Source organism: Pseudopipra pipra, chromosome 6 (genome assembly GCF_036250125.1).
Source record: "Pseudopipra pipra isolate bDixPip1 chromosome 6, bDixPip1.hap1, whole genome shotgun sequence".
NCBI lineage: Eukaryota > Metazoa > Chordata > Aves > Passeriformes > Pipridae > Pseudopipra > Pseudopipra pipra.
In genome coordinates, this window is record NC_087554.1 from 49,921,884 (window position 1) to 49,945,689 (window position 23,806).

A 23,806-nucleotide genomic window follows, 5' to 3' on the forward strand; every position below is an offset into this window, starting at 1 on the left:
TGGCCTGTCTTCAATAAAAAGTCTAATATGGGAATACGGTTTTTGATTCTAGTCTTATTTTTTTTTTAAATAGGGATGGAGGAAAAATTTAAAAGTGTGATCATTAGCATGAACAGGGCCTAGGGCCTGGAAAATATTTGTATAGTGGGAGTTGGATCTCAGTGTGATCTTAGATCAGGTAGTTCTTAATGACTTTGTAAAGTATCTTCCTGTATAACATTAAAGAACATTCAACTGAAAATAGTACGTGAAGAAAGAAGCATTAAGAATATTAGAAATGAAGCAGACAACTTTAATAATAAATGCAATCAATCTTTGAGCAAATTACTGAGAAAAGTAGTGTGGTTTTCATCTTACAGTGTCATTTAAACCCAAACTGGATGCCTTCCTAGATGATGAATTAAATGAAACCTAAGTTAATGGGCTCCAGGCAGGGGTAAAAGAGTAAAATGTAATGAGGTCAGTCTAAATCTGAGCTCTCCTTTCAGGTTTAAACTTTATAAATTGAAACTTTCTGATATGAGTTAAGTTTCTTTCTGTGGCTTTTATAAAGCCAGTTTTTCAATGGTGTTCTGTTATCTAATATTTATTTGATCTGCAATAGAAGTACAGTTCTGCAGCCATGTGCATTGCACTTTTAACTGCAAAACAGTATTTGGCATTATTAACTTGATGTATTTTTTTTTTCTTATCCTTATTTTTATTGGAGGAATTTTCCTGACTATTAAATGGAAACTTTAATAGTCTGTAAAGGCATAATTGGACTCAACTGTGATTAGAGTCTTGCAAATGTAATCTGGCATTGCAGGGAAATAAGCTGATTTAAATTACTGCACTTGGTTCCACTTCTTAAGACAGGGAAAAATCATTTGTGAATTCGTATTGGCACATGAAAAATGAGTTGTGTAGTTTCAGAGGGCTATTTATTTGAAAGTATTGTCAGCATATAACTGCATAAGGAAACCAATGTACTTATTCAGGATACTTGCAGAAACTCAAAGCAAAAATAAATACTGTTTTTATTAGAGCTGAGAGTAATGCAGAGAAAGGAAGAAATAAATGCAAGGAATTTTCTGGCTGGATACATTACAAATTTGTATTTCATTCATGAGAAATTGATAAATATGGTTACTTCTATAAATATAGAAATGTGTATATGTAAAGTCTAATTAAAATTATTTATGTCAAAGGCACTTTATATGAGATGAGCAAAATCAGTATGTCAATAAATATGACATAAGTGATTATTGAATTAGGTGTCAGTATTTTGGGTATGCTAATAAAACAAATACGCTGTATATAATTTAGATGTTAATGTAGGAATGAGATTATGAAATATTTTTCTTAAGTTCTACACTTAAAATGAAGTGGCATCCTTGTATGGTTCTTTTGTATAGAGGACCCCCCTCTGGATTTCTGCATGCACCTCCTCATGAACTTTGGAAGTCATTGAAATGCAGATTTAGGGAAAGCTTAGACATTCTTATCAACATTTCTCTTCCTACACCGGAGGGCTCTTTTCAAATGATGTTAATAGTATTTTCCCTGTTTTCCATCCTTGGGCTCTGCAACCAAAAGTGGTGGAGGGAGATTGCAGGTATATCTGACTAATCTGACTAAAAGAGATTTTTCAAAATGCAGCAAGCTATGGCTGTTCTTGTTGTAGTGTGTACATGAAGCTTTATTTAGTGTTGTCTGATTAATTTCAAACTCATTTTCACAGTTACTTATTTTCCTAATCTGTCAGTCTCCTCTTGAAAGCTTTTCTTTTTTCATAATAGATTTTATAGTTTAGGAAGAGGTGGGGTGATTTTCATCCTGCTTTATACCTAACATTGGTCTTAAGGTCCATTCTCATTGTATCCTTGAGTTTCTGTAATTTCCATTATTTCTGTGTCTTTTAGTCTTAAAGGAAAATTTCTGTCGTATCAACACAGTTACTAAAATGGTTTGACTATGTTCCTGCTTGCAGCATTCTTTCAAGAGAATTCTGTTGTTGCAGGACAAACTGTGCATTTAAACTAGAGGTGAATTTTCTTTTTTTACAATTAAAGGAATAAACCAGGCTTTCTAAGTTTTGCAAGTTTTGATGCCTGAGTTTAACTTGTGGACATTAGAATAGTCAAGAACATGCTAATAGTCTTAAATTCCATTAAATACACTGTCTGAATAAGATAGGAAAAGCTTTTTTCCTGCAGTGAAAATCTGTGGAGTATCCATGTGTAGAAAAATACATTACCTTCTAAATAAATACATCTATATTAATTAAATTTAAGTTATCCAGCTTGAGTTAAGTGAAAATGGAAAGAGGAGACCCATACATTTTCAAATGCAGTTCTGAGTGCGAACATCAATGCAGACAGGTATGTAAGCAATCTAGAAATTTACATTTCAATGTCTCCCGAGGTCCATGAGGAGGCACATCCAGAGAATGTGTTCTCACACATGACTATCCAGAGTTGTGTGGATCTGTGGAGGAGACTATTTGGAAACTTTGTTTGTTGGTAAGTAACCCTGTTTGTATTGCGTACAAAGCAAATACGTACGTAAAACTGAATTCAAAGAGTCATAGAATCATTTAGGTTGGAAACAACCTTTAAGTTCATCAAGTCCGACTCTCAACCTGGCACTGCTCCATTATTTTCTGATCTCTGTTAGCATCTACTGTGTGTAGATAGTGCTTTTGATTATCTTGGGGATGTTTTTTTGAACAAGTGTAAGCCAGAATCCCAGAACAGTATGGACAGATATTCTGATCCTAAAAATATTCAAAATACAAAATTGGTAGGTGTCCTTATTCTTTCTTACCTGTGGATGTAATACCAATGGAGGAATAAGGACAGAGATAGGTTGTGGAAATAAGAGGGCAGTCTCCATGGCTATTGAATGCAAATATTTTATCACACTTCGGTAAGCAGCTCAGTGCTGTATCTTTTTTTCATTTGGGGGAGTAAGGACACAGGGAATCCTTTTAGAAATAAACATGGCTGTAAACTGAGACAGATCTTGAGAGATAAGTAATGGTTCTCCTTGAAATCAGATAGACTAATAATTGCACATTTGCACATACAAAAACTGGTTGACGGTTGTGGAATGAAAACTTCTTGTTTTTTACCAAATCTACTAAAAATTTCTCAGATGTTCTTTACAAACCCTTTTCTCGGAAGATTTCCTCTGCTATGTTATACCTAGAATCATAGAATCATTAAAGTTGGAAAAGTCCTAAGATCATCCAGTCCAGCTGTTTACCCAGTACCACCATGTTCACCGTTGAACCATGTCCCCAAGTTCCATATCCACATGCCTTCTGAATACTTCCAGGAATGGTGACTCCACCACTTCCCTGGCGGCCTGTTCCAATGTCTGACCACCCTTTCAGTGAAGGAAGCCACGTCCCAGCCACTCTGCCCCAACCTTTACTGCTGTGTGGGGTCATTGTGACCCAAGTGCAGGACCCAGCACTACCTTGTTGAAACTCATACAATTGGCCTTGGCCCATCAGTCCGTCCTGTCCAGATCCCTCTGCAGAGCCTTCCTACCCTCCAGCAGATCAACACTCCCACCCAACTCGGTGTCTTCTGCAAACTGACTGAGGAACACCACTTGTGACTTTATGCAAGCTGGATCTAACTCCATTCACCACCACTCTTGGGACCCAGCCATCCAGCCAGTTTTTAACCCAGCAAACAATGTACCTCTCCAATCCATAAGCAGCCATACACTTAGGTGCATAATGAATATTTTCTTAATCTGATCTAGGCTTATTTTTATTTTAAATTAAAAGACCAGATTATTTTTGATTTTTGGCAAGTGATCTGAGAAAGCACTGTTCATCTCAAGCACTTTAAAAAAGAAACAAAACCACATATATAATATGTTATGTAAGAAGTATGGGTTTTAAACTCTTACAGAGTTTGGAGTGACTTGTAAAATGAGTGTAATACTTCAGTGGTAGAATAATGAACTTTTTATTTTCTCATGAAATAGATACATTTAGAGAAGTAAACAAATGGAATGTTCATGTAGTTTATAGATATTTACAATTAATACTAAAAATGAATGTTGTGCCATAGATTGCATCGTGGAAGTTCTGTGCATAAATCTGAAATTTAAAATACAAATTGTCTTTTTGTTGAATTCAAAAAAATTAGTAATATTTCATCCCCTTATTATTTTTGTTTAGCTTTTGAATTGATGGTTTTAAAGACAGCCTAATTAATTATATTCTTGTATGTTAAAGCTCATAAGTACTAAATGCTGAGTTAGCTAGATAAATATTCTAGTCCCTTTTGCCTTATTCTTAGGACTATATATATGTGCTTTTTAATTTGCATTCCATGTTAGTTGTCAAGGGATGAAATTTAAGTTGCCTCTGCTATTTTAGTATCTCTCACTGAATGAATGAATTACTTCTTTTTAATTCATGTGCATAAACAACAGAAGTGCAATTGTTGGTTGATCTGTATTCATCCCTCATTCTGTAAAGTAGAAAAATCCACACATACACATTGATGAAACTGGAAGTCACAAAAAATATTATAATTAACTTTTTTCCTTAAAATATCCATACTATAATATAAGAAAATCTAATATCTGCAAGAAATTGCTGTTAACAGAAAAAATAATTTTACAGAGAATTTTGTAGTTTACCCAACTTGTTGCATTTTAATTCTAAAAGTAAATGCAAGAATTTGGGTGTTCTTTCAGTACATTTCTGCCTCATGCTTTATATTGATATAATTTGTAATTATACAGGAGGTTCTGCATGTTGCAGGAGTGGAAATGCAGTTAACAGCTGCTGTTTCATTTTTGACTGTTCTGCAAGAGGAGTCGGTGTCCATTCATACATACTCCCACTCCTTCCTACACATCATTCTCCAGAACCTGGAACACAGAGATGCAGGTCAGAGCTGTACAGCTACTCTGATGACCGATGACTTCTATATGTTTTGTTTCCTTAGTGACCATACAATACTGGGTAAAGCAGGGAGTGCAATAACTATGACTTTGTATCTAGACTTGCATGAATGAAAAGATGACCACTTACATAATAATATTTAAATGTAATTCTGATTGAAGCAAAAAAACCCCCACTTTGACTGAAGGACTAAATCCAGAAGTTGTTACTGGGTTGGAGCTTCTCTTGAAGTACCAAAATTTTGTGGCTGAAAAATTGGAGGGAGGATGCTTGACATTTCTTCTATGTTGATCGGTTTTTCTTAATTTCTTTGACACTATTTTTAGAATACAAGGAAAAAAAAGGCCTTTTGTAAAACCAGAAAGTTTTAGTGGGCGTAAGGAAAGAATATGCTTCTAAATGAGGGGAATTAGCTTTACAAAACAAACAAGAGCATTATTAATTTTATACAGGAATTGAAAAGGTACAAGAAATGGGGACCGGATTTGCTTCTCACCTATCCTACTTCTTATTTTGAAGTCTTGGGTGTTAATTTAGTGGCTCTTAGACACATAGCTCCTTGAAGAGATGTGTGTGAGAAGTTAGAACAAATTTTGTAAAACTGATGTCTGTTTTGTTGTATGTACAATATAACATGGATTATATAACTTATAACCATTTCTTTGGAACAGGTGTCAGCAATGCATGGTTAGAAACTCTTCTTGCTGTAATAGAAGCTTTACCAAAAGAAACTGTCAGACATGAGGTAATAATAATCTCTCACTTATGCTAACAAAAATAAGATTAAGATTGCAAGATTGTATTTCCCTACAAGTTTTATTCACTTCTGTAAGATTTGTGGCAGTTCTATACCTGGCAAAATGGTAATGGTTGTGGAACATACTGTAAGAGAGGAATGTGCTGTTATAGAGGATCTGTGGCTGTGATTTGAACCATAAAATGCTATTTGTGCCAGTAGAGGAGTTTAATATTCTATAGTAGCACTGAATATTGAATACAGGTTTCCAATAGACTATTAACGTACATGGGCATCATTGCTGTTAGTATTGATTAATTCCATTAAAAGGTTAATGACATCTGGGATATGTTTTCCTGTTTTTGTTTTTTTTTTAAGAAGAGGAATACTTTATTTAATGCTCACAGTTCTTCTGTTCATGTTTCTCTTTTTTTTTCATATATAGATCCTGAATCCACTTGTTTCCAAAGCACAGCTTGCTCAAACACTTCAGTCCCGTTTAGTTAGTTGTAAAATCATGGGAAAAGTAGCTAACAAATTTGAAGCCCATATGTAAGTAAACTGAAAATATATTTTCATTCCATAGTATAAACCAGTATTTCTTTGTTAATGGACAAAAATTACTACAAGAAAAGTAGACTTGTTGCAAAAATTAAATGCTTTCTTTTTATAGATCCCTTTATCTGAATATTAATTATTGATAAAAAATGTTCATTTTGTAACTAGCATATTCAGCTATGCTTATGTTCATCAGTTCATAACTTCAGTTTGTATGTTCTCCCACACATTTGAATGGATATGCTTTTCATGGCATTTTTTCATATAATTTTTCTTGCGAAAAATAAACCTAAGAGTGGATTTCTCTGCAATTTACAGGGACAAAACACAACTTCATTACCTTAGAGTTTCTTGTCATAAACAAAAGAATTCCATTCCTCACTTTCTTATTATCTAACCAAATTTAACATGTAGGGTTTTTTTTCTTATCCCACTTATATGGAGATATATTCAGGAACCGCTGTTGTTCCTGGATATTGTCCAGCCCTCAGATTCAGTGTCTGTGGTGGTGAAGAGGGAAGTAATGATGAAAGTAAATCTGAATAACTTACCTGCCCAAAGCAGTTGGTATGGTATGGTAGTTGATATGGTACATTCCTTGGACAGTTTATCCAGGCTTATGGTAGTAGGGCCATTTCACCAAATGTGTTTCCCATCCAGGCAGTTGGCCACATGTGATTTTGAATTACAGAATAAATCCACTGCACAGAAACCGTGTCTAGCTGAGGAAGTCCACTCTAATAATGATTGTGATCTGCCCCAAAATGTAAGAATTCAGCATAGCAGAAAAGAAGAACAGCAGGATGATAAGGCATTTAGGACTAAATTTCTTTAGATTATGTTTTTTTTGTTCAATAAAAAAGAACTAGAAGCAGCCAAAAGGAAGCTATCTACATTTTCATTTGCTATTTACGCTGCACTTGTTGGACATGCAAATGTTAATGAGCATGCTAGAGTAGCGATTTTTGACAATGTTACCAAAGTCTTCAAAATCTTTTTATTCCAAATTTGTAGAATTCTATCAGAATAGCAGTCACATTTATTTATTTGAAGTTACATTCTCATGAAAATAAGTAACTTTGCAGATAGATTGGAATCTTATGTGAGCATATAGGAGTATTAAGTAGTAGCTGTAATAATCATACTTTCTTTTGTTGTGTTTCTTTAATATGATTCCTTGCTATTCAGAAGTAGGAAACCCCTCATTTCAGTGAACAGATAATAGCTCCTTTTCTGCACTGCAGCTACATGTTAAGAAGATGGCTGAAAATTTTCTGGGACATATTGTTCATCTGGTAGAGAGCTCTGAGTGCAGTTCAGAGGGATGAAAAGAGACGTCAGTCCCCAGGTTTACAGTGTAGCAGACTAAGATTCATGACACACTCTTGTTCCCCTTGCAGGAGGGCTCTTGGTACAGGCCCAGGAGACATACCTGTCCTCAGGAGTAGACAATTTATAAGCATATCTTCACATTCTTCTTTAGAATAGCACAATTTTTCCTTGTAAAATTTATACTGTAATTAAAAACTTTTTATTTGTATTTCATGTTAATCCCAGGTTATTTTATTGAGTATTGAGAAAGTCCTGACCTTATCATATAACATTAGTTTTTCTACCCTCTGTTCCAGAGTTCCAACAGCTAATTACAAATTATTATTTTTTTTTTTTTAAGTAGCCCTTACTTCAGCGTATTCTAAAATGCCAAACTTTCAAGAATTTGTACAGTTTTTGAAACTTGAGGCCAAATTTTTTTGTAAGAAGTAAATTAATTTTCACTGGAATAGTGGAGGATGTGCAGGCTGGCTTGAAAATTTGCTTGTCTGTGACTGTTATTTCTCTTGAATTTCGCAACAACATAAGAATTTATACAGAGATATTTTAAGAATACTCATGACAGCATCTTGGGCAATGAGAGGAAACACAATGGCTGATACTGCCAAGTTGTAGTATGTGTTTTTACTTAAATAGAAATCAAAATTGTTATTTTATATCTGCCATTGATTTAACATGAATACTTGATCTGCTTGCACGAAGGTATTGCAGTACTCGAGCTTTTAATCTTAAATTCTTTTTCTCCTGTCTTCTCAATTACCTCTTTGGTGATACCTGCATACCAAAGATGAGGTATTACAGGCATTGAATTGGAATTTGCACTTTGTTTATGTAATTCCTTATATTCTTTCAGTGGCTGTTCAGAATTATACTGAAGATGGTTATTAAATGAGGACGGCATCTCTAAGCCTATCGACTATTTTTGTAGTTTAGGAAAAAGTAGTAGATGAAATATGAGAAAATGATAATAACAGTAAATAGTCCTTTTCCTGTTTCTTTATAGCATATATTAGTGTCCAATGTACAGTATTCTTTTATAATTGCAAATTCTCAGAAAAACAATTTACCATGTGTGATAAATTAGTTTTTTAAAAATTACCATTACAAGTAATGTATGAGTAAAATTTGAGTACTGCTGAGTGGATTTTACCCATTCTTGTTCTATATATTAATAAAAGATGTTCACATTTTTAGTATTAAAAGAGAGGTTCTTCCATTGGTGAAATCACTGTGCCAGGATGTGGAATATGAAGTTAGAACTTGCATGTGTCGGCAACTGGAACATATAGCTCGAGGAATAGGGTGAGTACAATTTACCAAACTGAGTCTAAATGCAAAATCTTTCTCTAAAATATTTAATGGTAACCTAAATCTCCTTTTAAAATTGCTGAATTCATGCATACTCAGTAATGAATTTGAAGTGTACAGATGTGTTCTTAGGAATTGGCTGTTGGCAGTTGGCTGTTTTCCACTTTTAGATTTTGCTTCCTCTTTTATAGTAAAATTGCTGAACCATAAAACTGACAGTTTTTTGTAAATAATGACTTCATCTATAGCTTCTTGAAATCATCTCAGTTATCCATTGATGGTATTGGGCTTATTTAAAAATGGAAGAGGATTATGGCAAGTGTTAGCAGTTTCTAATAATTACTGTGCAGTTTTTTGAGAAAAGATGCTAAATTGGTTTCGTAAGCAAATTTCAGTTCAGTATCAACTTTTACTCTAAGCTTAAAGACCTTCAATATTCACATATAGGAATGGAAAAAGTCTGGAACTTTTATTTTAATAAAGAACATGTTATGGTAATAATGAACATGTTAACTACCCACACGGAATTGGTCTCTGAGTGAAAAAATATTTAAAAATTAGAGGTCTGTACACCTGTTACTGTGTCAGGGAGTAAAAAAAGCAGTAACTTTTTGCACAGACTTGAAGAAGTTATCAAGAAGGTTCCCTACCCTGTGTTAGACAGCAGGCCTAGATTAGACCTTTAGTGTCCCTCTGTTTATTAAAATTGTAAATGCATGAGAAAGTTCAAAGATGAGGATGAAACTGAAATGTAATTTGAAAGATATGGCAAGTATATACTTCAGTCTGTTAGTACAGGTGTTTGCGAAAAGGTTGTTTTTCTGTAGCTGTGGAATGATTTTTTTTTGATGGAGAACTACATTGTGACTTAGATTCTGAGTTATTGAAAAAAAAAACCACCAAAAAAACCCCCCAAAACAAAACACCAGAAATTCCTGAAGCAATGTGATTTACTTCTCAGCCATGGACTACTGGAAAAGTGTATATTCAGACTGTTTTAGCTTACTCAGAACTAAGCTTTGCTGTCATGTGCTTGATTTGACTTTGTTTTAGTAAGGTCATGCAGGTTAGTAATTTCTAGATTCCTAGAAAAACTTGGTTTTATTATATACAAAATAATCTTATATACATGCATTAGGCACCTCTTCTGCAAGGTCCTTGTCCTGCAGAAGTTCAGAGGATGTTATGACTCATCTCAGTAAAGCTGCTCATTTGTTTTTGTATGTATTCTCTTTGGTATCAAAATGTAGGTTAGCATGTTAAATCATTCTAACATTTGCCATGTTGAATGGCTTTGAATATAAAAGAACTTGTGATTACAGAAAAGAAAGATAATATTTGTCAATATTGTTGATATTTGTAAAACAAGAAATTTAACATGCATTTTACTAAACTGAATTACTGAATAATTTGAACTTGCATTTCTTTTTACTGTATTCATGGGTCTCATGTATCTTTATGTATCACAAAATTCTGTTTAATGAGAGATTGAAGATGAGAGAAAGAGAGGGTTCTGTTTATTTTCTGGGAGTAGCCTGGTGTTTTTATTCCATAACTACTGAGTTTCGAAGGGCAAGATGGTTCTACCTGTCATATTAATTTGAGGATTTTTGATACCACCAAAATGGAAATCCACAGAAACATGTTTGCAATTTTTAAAAAATTTCTTCCTCTTCTCCCCCCTATATCTGGGCTTTGATTTAGGATGTCGTCATACCCTTTTCTACCATGACCATTCTTAGGCTGTATATTTTTGTCTCTGTCAGTCACCTTTGTTCCTCTTTTCTCATTTGTTCTTCCTCAATCCCATGAGATTTTTTTGGTGTCTTTTTTGAGATGCTGTCTTCGTTTCCACAGGTTCCTCTAACTTTCTCATTTAACCTCTGCTTTAGCCAAGACCTGAGAAGTAAGCATATGAATTTGGCTTTGAAAATTATTTGCGATGCATAATATGGCAGTTTATTTTTTTGAAACAGTAGGAGTATGTTATTCTCAGTGAAGTACCTCTTATCCAGGATATGCATATAGTTAGAGAATATTCTTGACAGCTAAGAAAATTATTTTGGTGGTAGGCTTTAAGAAGCACTAACAGTTTGTACTCATCTGTGTGACTTTGCTTTCAGCAGTTTTATTTTACGTTTAGGATAGGTTTGTGTACAGTCAGGTGTTAAAATAATGACTAAATGTTATTATTAATAATATTAATATTTTGTTATTTTAATTTGTGTTATTTTCCTCAGTGCTTCTCCAAATGCAGTTTAACAAATACTAAGCCATGTTAAAGAAGAAGCAAAAAAGTTGTTTTCATTTGTAACAAGGTGGCTATATCTTATACTAATAAGTGGCCATATTGGAACCAAAATTTTCTTAAATTTGTTTAGTGTCTTTACAGTCAACTAAATTTCATTTATTTTATGTGAGAGATGAAAGTTTTAAAAGAAGATAGGTGTTAAGCAGTGGCAAAGGACAGTATTACTACTAATTTACCTCATCTTAAAGTGGTGGGTTTGATAGGGGCAAATACTTTGTTATCAATTAGTGGTCGGTCCTGTGTATTTTAATTTGATTCTTTCTTCACCAGTTTTTATTTTTACCATGGATGTATAGACTGTTCTCTCTCTGAGGTTTTTGTCTGATCCCGTCCCAGTGCTTTAGATGCTTTAGTCTCAGAAGAAATTGTGAACATTCAGTATTTTCAGTATGAAAGCTATTTCAGTGTTTCATGTGGAGGATGAATAAGTAGTAGGTAAATAAAGACAATTAACTAAACAGAAATTAGTATTGTTTAGGTAAATGTCGAAGGTATAATGTGACAACAGTCCCAATTATTTTTACCAGTTAGTGATATTACCACTAAATGATACATCATTTTATTGTAATTTTATTTTAACATTTAATCATTTGTTTCGAAGAATACTGTTAAGCTACCGCTTATAAACTCTGTAGGGTGCAAATCACTTTGGTGGTGATTATAAACATTTGAAAGTGTTATTGTTCCTATTGATTTACAAAAGGGACAGCTGTTACTTCTTTAGTCGGATTGGAAGGGATGTTTTGGGTATTTTTATTTCAGCATCCTGGAAGTTGTAATCAGTTCAGTATTAAAAATTGTAATTGAAAGATCGAAATGACAGTCTAAACTCTACGTACTCAGTTGCTCAAAGTGTCGTATGTAGTTTCGTTTTTGTCATCTTGGTTAATGCTCGTGCAGCGTAACTTTATCAGTGTTTCCCTGTAGTTCTATGTCTTGGGCAGTACAAATGTTGAGAGCCAGATCTCTTGCTATTAGAAGTTGCTGAGGTTCCATTCTTGAGGTGTGGCACTTCAAGTCCTTTCACTAATTGACAAGCAGACCAAGAGCTCGTCTGTGAGAGCAGGACAAGGTGGCCTTCTTAACTCAAATGCAGACAAAGTCAAACACTGGAACTTGACTACCATAAATAAAAAAATGAACATGAAAGAAAAAAACCCAGTGAAACCAGTGGATATGTCTTCCTAGTTCTTGATAGTAGGGCTATACTAGAAAAAATTTTTCTAGTCTCTTAGAGCAGCCAAGAATCAGTTATACACTGGGACATGGAAAATTAGGCTGCTTAGTAGCTTTTACAGAAGCTATACTTTTGCTCCAAGAAGCAAATCTCTTTTCATCTTCTTAATGCCAGGAACAAATTTTTCTGTGTCAAGAGTATTTCACTTCTCCTCCTTGACCTCTCTGATTAAATTTTGATTTCTGAGACAGTCCCTAATACAACAATCTGCTGCCACTTCACTGATTCCAGTTCACAGGACTATCACACACAGAGGCAATACCAGTAATTACCAAGGTAAAAAAAGGCAAGCAGAACCCTTTCTCATCTTTGAAGTATAAGATTTCCAGACACTTCAGTCCAACATGGCTCATACTTAGTAATTTTTGGCTTTAGACCATCATATTGATGGTCTATTGAGCATATTTGATCAGGAGAGTTTTCTTAGTGAAGTACCCGTGCTCCTTTGATTTTTTTTTCAGACTACATTTTCTCTCATTTATTTTGAGCTAATTTGAATGCTTTTTTAGTGATGAAGTTTTGCATGTTAAATTTGCAGGTTTCTTTGGCTGGCAAAGAAAAAAGTCCTGAGATTGACTGGAGGTTTTTATATAATTTTCTTTTCCTTAGAGCTTTGTCAATTTTTTCTTCTTGACTCTCCAAAAAATAGCTAAATTAGTATTTCAAGAAAGAATTCTGTTTTGCTGTAGAATATTATTTTACTGTAAGTTTTCTTTTGACTGCTTGCCTCACGTTGCAGGACAGAACTAACAAAAACTGTGGTGCTTCCTGAATTAGTAGAACTGGCAAGAGATGAGGGCAGCAGTGTGCGCCTCGCAGCTTTTGAGACATTAGTGAATCTGCTTGATATGTTTGATGCAGGTAAGAATTTAATTTAGGCTCACTAGCCAAGTTCTTAGTGCATCTTATAATTGTATTGTTCTGTCTATGTTCTTCAGACATTTCTAATTTGATTTTTTTATTGTTTTATCCTTTATATTTCCTTATATTTCATGTCTTGCAGTGCTTTATACATAGAAAATTTTAAGGGAGGTGAACTAGTTGTTAATAAAATCAGTTATCGTATTCCAAGTTTCTAATGTAATGTGGCTAAATGGAATGAGTAAAATTACTGCATAAATTACAGGAATATTAGGTTGCTTATATTTAATTAATTTAATTAATTTAATACTATCAATACACAATACAAAATGTTAGCTCAAAAAATATTTACTGTGTGGGAAGTTGGTATGAATTACTACAATACATTGTTGCATTTTAAGCCATATGAAGTAGTAGATAAAGAAAAAATAAGATAGTTTTGGGGAGAATACCATAAATGGACTTTTTACAGTTAGTGTTTATATCAGTAAGTATAATAGTAGGCTTATTTTCAAATAATTGAGCCTCTGGGTTGATGCTGTCAAGTTTGTGCTTCTCTTCACACTTCTCAGTCTTTACTCCTCCTCGCCCACCCCTGATTGCTGTAACTACTGCTCTAAGCTATTGTAAAAAGCTTAGAGAAAGCAATCAGGGGTTATTTACAGGTTTTTAAGGAATGTGTTTCTAGAAATTTGGGTTGTGTGGTTTTTGTTTTCATGGCTGAACTAGAAAATGAACATTTTTGAAGGTAGATGACCCAAAATTATGTCCAAGGGTTTCTTTCCCACGATATCAAAATATTTCTTCTACTTTGTTCAGCCATAATTATTTGATGAATTTTGTTATTGATATAGCATTAGAAAATCCTAATCCCTTTAAAACTTGAACATTTTAATGCAATTATTTTATTTAAATAAGTGAAAATGCATAAATTTCTTAACTAATTACATGAGTTCAGTCTCTGTCCTCTTTTATAAGTGTTGACAAAATGGATAACTTTGAAAATTTCTTTTATTTTTCAGATGACAGGAGTCAAACTGTTCTCCCATTAGTGAAATCATTCTGTGAAAAATCCTTCAAAGCAGATGAATCTATCCTAGTTTCTTTATCTTTCCATTTAGGGAAACTGTGTAATGGATTATATGGTATGATTTAATTTCTTTTTAAAAAACTTTGAAAATGGGGGAATATTGGAGAATTTAAACCCCTTGAAAAATATACAGATTTGAGTGTATCCAGTGAAATGGCAGTTAGTAAAGGAAATATGGAAGTAAAAGTTTGACTTCATATGTTGCATAAATACCGGATTTCAGAAATTTCCTCTTTGGGTGATCATCTGCTTATTGTTTGTTGTTGTTTTTGTTTTCTTTACATACGATCAGAGATGGAAACATGGTGGTTTATGTTTACTGGTTTGACTGATTTATTTGGGTATTCTGGAGCTTATGATTTGGATGACTGAATTTTTGAAAATAGAGACATTTGAAAACCATATGATGTTAATTTTGTGTGTGCACTTCATCTCCTTTTTAAGACACGGTACAGACTGTGGCCCATAAGGAACTTCAGAGGAGAAAGGAGACCTAATGGCATGTGGATTTCCCAGCTGCAGCTGAGGCTAAATCTGCACCCATAATTTTTGTGCCCATAATTTACGCTCAAATTTTCACTTGAGCACAACAGATCTTTCCTTGATAATTCTGCCCACTGTATTTTACATGTGGGGGGACAGCAGAGAATCATAGGTTTACATTATAATTTCCCCTTAGACTCTTTAAAACCTTTGATCTTTCTTACAGTATTTGAAATAATCATTCATGGTCAAAAGTGATCGTTGCTTCACTACAAATTACTTGAAATGACTGTTCCACAGTGTCAAACTGTTATTTCCAGAAACAGAGAGTTAGGACAGTTCATCCTGTATTTATCATGTCTTTCCAGTCTTCTTTTCTGTAGGTTAAATGACTTTAATTGCTATCTCTCTTCACCTCTGAACTCTGTCTGGCAAGTTTGTGTTTTTCTTGAAGTATTATGCCTTGGGACAGCTGAACAAAGTGAAAGGGTTACTTCATGTGTCTTGCAAGATGCATTGCTGTTTACATTTTTCAGTATGAAAAACTGCCTTTTTTGGTTTTTTAATAAATCTAACAACTAGTTAGTCTTTCTCTTTCCTGACCCTATGCAGGCGATGCAGATCAGGCTAAACGTGGTACCTTACTGCTGTCCTAATGAAATTATATAAGGCCCTATGTCCAGTTCCTGAAGATCTTTTTAAACTCTGTGTTCTGAAGAATAAGCGGTCTCGGTCCTTGGTTACTGTTATCAAGATACAGAATAAGCAAAGTCTCTTGCCCAACATCCAAAAAATAAACGGAAATACTGAATATTACCAGAACTAGGTAGACCTTTATACAGTTGCCTATATTGTCAGTGATCTATGGGTAACTTTCTCTTAGTTGTTTTCCCAAGCAGTTTTGGAGCGCCTTTGTAGTTCTTAATCTTTTCTTCCCATTCCCTTATTTTGCTTGTGAAAAACATGATCTTTGCTGCCTTTTTTGTTTCACAGGTCCTGTTAGCCCATACTAGAAGGAAACTGAATAATCAATTTGACAAATTTGCCTTTTGCCATATTGGCTACTGCTGGTTTTTTGTTTTCGTTTTGGTATTTAGAAGTAGATTTTTCAAATTTTTTTGTGTGTGTTTTCAATTTTTTCAAAAAAGTGAAAGTAACCTGCTTATCTGTAATGATATGGCTTGTCCTTCCCCTCTCCAGCTATTAACTGTCAGTACTGCTTCAGCCCTTTTCTGTTCTGTTACTTGACGTATTTAAGTTTTCAGCAGCCTGTACTTAAATACTTGTGAATGCTGGAAGGAAGCCCATCTGACTCTGCACATTTTGAAAATCTTTCATGTTTAAGGATTCACTGATCTGTTCCTTCTCTACTTAAAGCTTGAATCTTTGTCACAGTTATTAATTGTACGGAGCTTGATGATACTAGTGGAATTTCAGAAAGAAAATAAAAGCTTTAAGCATTTCAGCCTTCTTGGTACCAATCACTGATAGCTTTCTTCTCTCTCTTGAGCAGAAAATTGAGCCTGTCCTTGATTAGTCTCTTGTTACTAATGCATTTGTAATTTTTTCATTTTTCTTGATAGTTGCATTCCAGTTTGTTCTGAGTACTTTGTGTACTGATCATACTCTGCTAGGCTCAAGGTGGCGGGAGAAGGGATAAAATTGACATATTTGATAGATTTTTAAATGAGATTTGTTTTGGGGACATTGTTAATAGCATTTGTAATGAGGAAAGTTTGTTGTTTTGTTTTGTTTTGTTTCGTTTCGTTTTGGTTTTTTGAGGCATTTTTACTCCTGAACAGCACTTACGGTTTTTGGAATTTTATAAGAAACTTTCCACACTGGGTTTACAGCAGGAGAATGGACACAACGATAATCAACTGCAACTTCAAACTCTGGAACAGGAAAAGAAGTATATTTCAGTGAGGAAGAACTGTGCTTACAATTTCCCAGTAAGTAACATTAAGTTAAGGGTAAATAACTTGTGTCATGCATATAGTTTACTAAATAGGACTGCATGAGTGATAGAGAAGTTATTCTCGAATTGTTCGTTGTTATCTAGACTCTAGCTCTCTCCTGCACAGTTCAAGTTAATAAGGTTGTCCAAAAGAGTTACCTGGAAAGATTACTCTTTGCAATGCCTCAGAAAGTTATTGGCAAGTTTTGACTGAGCAAATGCTGTTCTAAGAGGTTACTTTTTCTTGTTGTTTCCTACACATTTTCTCCAAACTCTGAGCACAAAGGCTTCAAGAAAATGGCTGTGAAACAGTCCCCAGTTTCAAACCACCCAAAGCTACAGTTTTGCGTTCACTGTGTGTCTTGTCATTCCAGGGAGTTGAAGATTGAATCTGAATGGTTAGATTCATGTTTTAGTCATGTTCCTGCCTGAGTACAGGAAGTGTTTTCAATTTTATGTGAGGTCTCTAAATATACCAGTCATGTTTCTGTAAATCTGTTTTGTGTTTTGACATTCTGCATTTGTATTCGAATAAAATATGCTTGCACCAAGAGCCAGTAGACAGCTATTTTTATTCCACCTTTTAAAGACAAGCAGTCTGTGCTTATTTGAGCAAAACCAAGGTATATACACACACAATCATGTTGAAATTCAGATTCTTGCTTTGTTGCTTGCTAAAACGTTCTGTGTTTTTGAAGTAACTAGTTGCAGCTTTCACTAGTGTACAGAAACATTAACAATATTTATAAAACTAAGGTTTTATATCTCATGGTTTTAGTCTATGTTGTAAGAAAAAAAGCCTGCAGCATGTCTGGAAGATAATATAAATTCAGTTTAGTTTTCAACTCCAGATTTTGTCTGATGCCTGTGTTTTAACAAGGCCATCAAAAACTCCACAGTTACTACTTAAAATAACAACCTGTTTTCTCTCAAGTTCATCTGATAATCTCTGGTGGTGTAGTCCTTCAGCTGTATAGTTAATAAAGGACATTATCTTTCCACAGGCCATGATTGTTTTTGTGGATCCAAAGAACTTCCATTTAGAACTATATTCTATATTCTTCTGCCTTTGTCATGACCCTGAAGTTCCTGTCAGATATACTATGGCCATAAGCTTCTTTGAAGTAAGTCCACAGTGGTTCTTTGTTACTACTTTGGTGTTTTTATTTTATTTTGTTTTCTTCTTTAAGCTTACAGTTTACTGGTGTATGCTGGTTTTCTATGAGGGATATTTAAGTTAAATGCTCAATTTAATATGAAACTACTTGGAAATTTTTGCAGATGTAAAAGCATATATGCTCTTATAATTCCATTCAGTTTATGTAAATTCTACTCAGTTATTTTCATAAAAGTTAAAAAATGTACAAATGCATAGGTGATATTAGCTATATGGTTTGAATTCCAGAAATTAAGATACTATCGCCTGAATATAGAAACCCATACAGGGAAATCTTCAAGGTTTTCAAAGTCTTGTACTGAGAATCCTTGTGTTTCAGTACTTGAGCTTGGCTTTTATCCCATTTTGTTGCTGGGGAAATTGGTAAATCAAGCAGTTTGCAGAAAACATTTAAGAAACTAGTAGAGGCATGAATGGCTTTATTTCCACCATCGTAAGAATGGGTGGATTTCCAGTTCTCGTTACCTGTTGATGCCTTCTTTTAATGAATGATAATCCAACATAATTGTTGCAATTGTAAAATTAACATCTAATTCTACATAATATTTTGTGTTAGATGTATAACACTATTAAAGTACTGCCTGAATATAAGCAAAGTATTTTAGCTCATTTAAAAAAACCTGCAAAATTGTACTGTGGTCTGAATGTACGTTTAGTTCTCGTTGATTTAATTTTAACAGCATAACTAGGCAACCACGTGACAGCCAAAAATGAGTAGTTTATGGCATTCACTGCTAGGTGGGTTATTTTTAAAAAAAAACATGGAGCCATTTCCTTAAATCTTCATCTTGATTGGAAGTAAACTTTTATTTTCACTTAGCTTATGTAAATAAAAAAAAATTAAAAAACATCATCTAAATATTCCTTACGGCAAAAAATCTCATTTCTCAAGTTTGTCTCATGTTTGCTATAAAACCTTTTTAACAGTGTGGAGATGGACTGTTAGTGTTTTTTAGAAATTTACATGAGACTTGTGAGTCACAGTCAAAAACTCCAAAGAAGTAAGGAGTAAAAACTTCAGAAGGAAAGGTTGAGGAAACCTAAATGCAGGCTAAACCAATTTTTACATTTAATCTTTTGTAAATTATATGGCAGGTTGACTTTTGACTCTCCTGAGGTGCATGAGGTACAACATTTGAATATTCCATAAGGAATTTTTCTAACCTTGCAGTACAGCCTTAAACATTTCTGGTAAATGTGAAATAGAGTTAATTCTAAAAGCATGTTTCATAGTTAGATAATAGACCTGTTTCTTGACTCATATTCTTTGTGTAAGTGTATTTTTAATGTGATCAGTGGGAAAGCACACAACTTTAGGAGGCTGATATTAAACAAATTTTTCTGCATCCCTTCTTCATGCTTGCTGCAGAGTAAATATGTGTTGTTCTGCCGTGGAACTAAAGAATGTTTCACCTTGCTATCTTACTGTCATTTTTTAGGTTGCTAAGCTTTTAAATTCTGATGTGTATACAATACATAAAGAACTGGTTACGCTATTACAGGATGAGTCACTGGAGGTAATACATTTTTGTTGGAACTTCCTTTTCCTTGTTACATTGAGGCAGATTATCTTCATGTTTAATAACTCTGCTGTAAGACAGTAGAGTAACAATTTGAAATGATCAGCAGCTTTTACTTTTGTTTCACAGATGCTGTATAAAGATGACAGCCTTCTGTGAATAAAAAGGAGGAAAATAGGGAGGTGTTTGAAATTTGTAGACCCACACTGAATTTATTAGCTTTTAAAATATTAATTCTAAATAGTTTTAATTGCTGTATTATTTATTACCTTGCAAATGCTGGAAAGTTATACTATATTGTATTATACTATATTATACTATATTATACTATATTATAATACATTATAATATAGTATATTATATATTATACTATATTATACTATATTATACTATATTATACTATATTATAATATACTATATTGTAATAATAGGTGATAGCATTCAAGGTTTTTACTTTGTTTTATTTTCATTCTCCAGCAGAAAAGGAGATGAAGAAAGTTGTGTGTGGTTCAAAGATCAAGATTTATAGAAAGAGTTTTGATCCAAGGCAACCTGCATAAATGAATCACTTAGCTATATTGCAGTCAACATAGTGAGATTTTTAAGATTGAAAAAAGAAAAATATTTATGTTTGAGAAAAAAAGCACCATTTCCTCTTCTACCAGTTACTCCAGTACTTGATCTTTTTTGTTTTCTATGAGGATCTTTGCATATGGCATGGAAAAATGAGTTGTGTATTCAGGTGCTCCTTTTTCTTTCAGTACCTTTTGTTAGATGTTTTCAAGGAAATTAAAATTGTTGGTAGAACATCTACTTACAATTTACTAAATTGTGACCCATATTAGAATATTTCTCAAGTTGAACACCTGAAAGTTGAGACTTAGAAGCAGCTGGTGATTTTGAAAAATTCCTTGTTTTGATCCCTGAATGTTTATTATATGAATAATAACAAATATTTGAACTTTATCTTATATCCATTATGAATTGTTGCAAAGAATGTTTAGTTACATACTTTTCTAGTCGAGTTTCACGTCTCACAACATTTGAAAGGAGGGTTAGTCTATTAATGTAAGCTATGTATTCTATTTTTTCTATCAACTGCATTTTTTCTTAACACAGGAAAAATGACTTTTAAGATGCAGCTGACAAACATAGAAGAGCATGTTTTTGTTTGTTGTGTCTCTTTGCTGATGAAATATAGATCTTTGTCAAGGATTAATCTTCATTTTAAAATACTGTATGCTGTGGCTAGTTTAGAAAACATTGTCTGATCACATAAACCAAAACTGAGACCTGTAGTACTTATATTACTTACTAAATTAAAATACCAGTTTTAAATCTCAGTCCTCATCAATGCAACTCCAGTGCTTCTCCTTTTTTTTTTTTTTTCTCAACATGAGAGAGCAGTAACATAAGAGATGTCAGCAGGGATATGGTGGTGAGAATTAAAAATGGATTCGGGTTAATTTACAGACCTCTTTCATGCAGTCTTTCTTTAAATAGGTGTTAGATGCTCTAGTAGGTCACCTTCCTGAAATCCTTGAACTAATGGCTAACAGAGGAGAAAACAATGGATCAGAAAGCAAGGTGGGTATTCTCATGGTGTTTTTTTTTAAATTTCCTTTCTAAATAAAGGTAGTAGCAAAGTTTGGACACATTTGGTATTAAATGGCTTTCATGATTAGTTTCTGCTTTGGAGAAATTAGAAGTTTCTGTTGGTTTTTTTTTTTTTTCTGATTGATGACTTTATAAACTGTACAATAAAAACAGGGTTTTGAAAGATTAGACTCAATATAAAAATGAAGAGTTTATCCATGCTCTTTTTTCTAATTAACCACAGTTAAGTGAAAACAAAACTTGGTTTCATGCTAAAGGAGTGATAGCTAACACCGAATTTCAAATCCTTTTTATATTGATGTGTCAACTGCCCATGGTTGCCATTTTCAGACACAGCTTCTGCTAGAAGGAAATCTATTTCGTGAAGCAAAGGCATTGAATTAGGATTTGAGAGATCTGTATTCAGCTCCCAACTTTGCTAATTTAATCGCATATGGCTCTGGATGATGCTTTATTCCATGGCTCCTCACCTGTTAGATGGAGAAGATAATTTCTTGCTTCAAGATGCTGTTTTGAGCATACTTCCTAAACATATGGATAAATTCAGATATTGCAACAGTACAAGAACTGAATAAATTTATTTTCTTGTTCTGTATGAACAGAAGTTGGGAGTGTAGTTTAAGATTTGAATTTGTCAGATGTTTACAGCTGTAGATACATCTAACATACAGCAAATGCAATGTCAAGTGTAGCAGTCTATTGCATTTTTCTTAGTGCTAAAGAGAATTTAGCTTTGCTAGTATAAATTATTTGCCTCCTACTGAGAAAAGGTGTATAATTCCTACTAAAATTAACTAGGGAAGTGAAACAATAACTTCAAAGATTAAGAGGATAGAAGAAAAATGGGTTTAATTTGGTTTGAGAAAGAGAAGACTGAGGATAGTTGGTGTAAGGGTCTTCATATCTGTAAAAGGGTATTACAAAGAGAACAGTGTTTAGTTTTACTTTGTCAGGAGAAGGGGTTGGAGATGAAAATGTGTTAAGTACTGCAATAGCTTTTGGACTAGTAAAGCAATTTACTGCTTAAACCTTCATTAAATTTCATTACTTTTTTTTAAGAACAAGTTAGACTAGTATCTACTGGAAATGGTCACAGTTGATCCTGTCTGAGCAGAAGAATTAATTGACCCCTTAAAATCTCTTCCCTTCTTATATTGTTGTGATGTGCTTTTTAAGCATAGTAACATGACACAAAGCTAGACAATGTATAATTAATGTTTGTATTTCTGTTTCTAGTTACTCTCCATTCCTGACTTGATTCCTGCATTAACAACAGCAGAACAGAGAGCAGCAACTTCTTTAAAATGGAGAACACATGAGAAGTTACTACAAAAATATGCATGTCTCCCTCATATCATATCAAGTGATCAGATTTATTACCGTTTTCTTCACAGAATGTTGACAATCATTTTGACAAATGTGAGCCCACCTGTCACGTTCTCATTGTTTTTTGCTTATGCTAGTTAGAGCAATGACCACCAGATATTTGCTATGTGTAGTACTTTATGTGTTATGTTGATCTTAAAGTACTATTTTTCGTTGTGTATGGTTTATCAAGCTGTGTTTTTTTAATTAAAGTCTGAATTTGCTCTGAAAACTTCCTGCCATCTGAGGAGCAAAATTTGGACTGACAGTTTGTCATGGTTTGCCTCCTACCCAAGCGTTTTTTCCTTTCGTTGTGTTCATTATCAGTTTGTTTCTAGCTAAATGCAGACTTTTTCCTCTGAGATATGCCTTCTTTGTCTTGATTCCATACATTTCTTTACACTGAGTTTGTTCTTTATGAAAGAACACTGTATTCCTAAAATAAATGGTCATTTAGAGCTACTAGTCTGAAATTTTACTGAGTTAATTCAGGAATAAAACTGTTGTTTTATTTTCTGACACCTGCAATACAGAAGGTGCCATGTAAACATGGAATACTTTAAGTTGCTTATGAAATAGTTGAATATACAACTTGGGCAGAAGGAATAAAGAAGTGTCTCATGAATTGGCCAAACTTCCTTATTCCCCTGACATTATGAGAACTATTTCAAAATCTATAAAGTTAGGCTACTTTTTAGCTTTTTTTTTACTTCTAGAATTTTTATAGGTTTTTAGTCATATTCTTTCAGATAGGTTTAATTGTGTTCCCTTTATTTCTTTCAAGAATGTCCTGCCAGTCCAAAAAGCAGCTGCTCGAACTCTCTGCGTTTATTTGCGTTACAATCGCAAACAGGAACAGAGACATGAGGTTATTCAGAAACTGATTGAACGTAAGATAATTTTTCCTTGATTACTTGGAGATGCAAGTTAGTTTTGACTGCAGATCTATTTAGAGTTATATTTATTCAGTGTAATTTGCTTCCATCATTGGAGGGATTACACTTGGAAGACATTCAGTTGCTCATACTATCACCAGGCAAAATGTACTGTGCATATGTGAGGACTATATCTGAAGCTAATGTAAAGGGATTGGGAAAGAGGCAGTGTAGGAAATTGATAATATGCTAAGATCCCTCCAACCTACTTCTTGTACCCAAAATTGCTAAGCTGTAGGTGCAGCAACATACAAAGAAGAATTCCTCTGTAGAAATAAAATTGTCTAGAGGCTTCAGCATAAGAAGTGCTGAATAAATCTCAGAAATTAATGTATTAATCAATTAGTCACCTTGACTTTTTGGTGTATGCTATGTGTTTTAAAGATAGGTTAGAAGTTTTA

The 23,806-nt window shown here is 33.7% G+C and overlaps 1 protein-coding gene across 5 annotated transcripts in view; it reads left to right on the top strand.

The window, feature by feature from the left end:
* Nucleotides 1-23,806, top strand: part of PPP4R4 (protein phosphatase 4 regulatory subunit 4) — a 67,436-nt gene that overhangs the window by 28,390 nt on the left and 15,240 nt on the right. For 3 of the 5 annotated variants that reach the window (XM_064659044.1, XM_064659045.1, XM_064659046.1), the window contains 12 exons: nucleotides 4,756-4,903; nucleotides 5,590-5,663; nucleotides 6,100-6,206; nucleotides 8,739-8,846; nucleotides 13,140-13,261; nucleotides 14,284-14,406; nucleotides 16,617-16,786; nucleotides 17,796-17,915; nucleotides 19,408-19,485; nucleotides 20,992-21,075; nucleotides 22,342-22,524; nucleotides 23,255-23,360. In XM_064659044.1, the coding sequence (XP_064515114.1) occupies nucleotides 4,756-4,903; nucleotides 5,590-5,663; nucleotides 6,100-6,206; nucleotides 8,739-8,846; nucleotides 13,140-13,261; nucleotides 14,284-14,406; nucleotides 16,617-16,786; nucleotides 17,796-17,915; nucleotides 19,408-19,485; nucleotides 20,992-21,075; nucleotides 22,342-22,524; nucleotides 23,255-23,360 (1,423 nt within the window). Of the gene's footprint in view, nucleotides 1-2,406; nucleotides 2,505-4,755; nucleotides 4,904-5,589; nucleotides 5,664-6,099; nucleotides 6,207-8,738; nucleotides 8,847-13,139; nucleotides 13,262-14,283; nucleotides 14,407-16,616; nucleotides 16,787-17,795; nucleotides 17,916-19,407; nucleotides 19,486-20,991; nucleotides 21,076-22,341; nucleotides 22,525-23,254; nucleotides 23,361-23,806 lie in introns of those variants that run through there. The other 2 variants (XM_064659047.1, XM_064659048.1) reach the window with 2 other exon arrangements.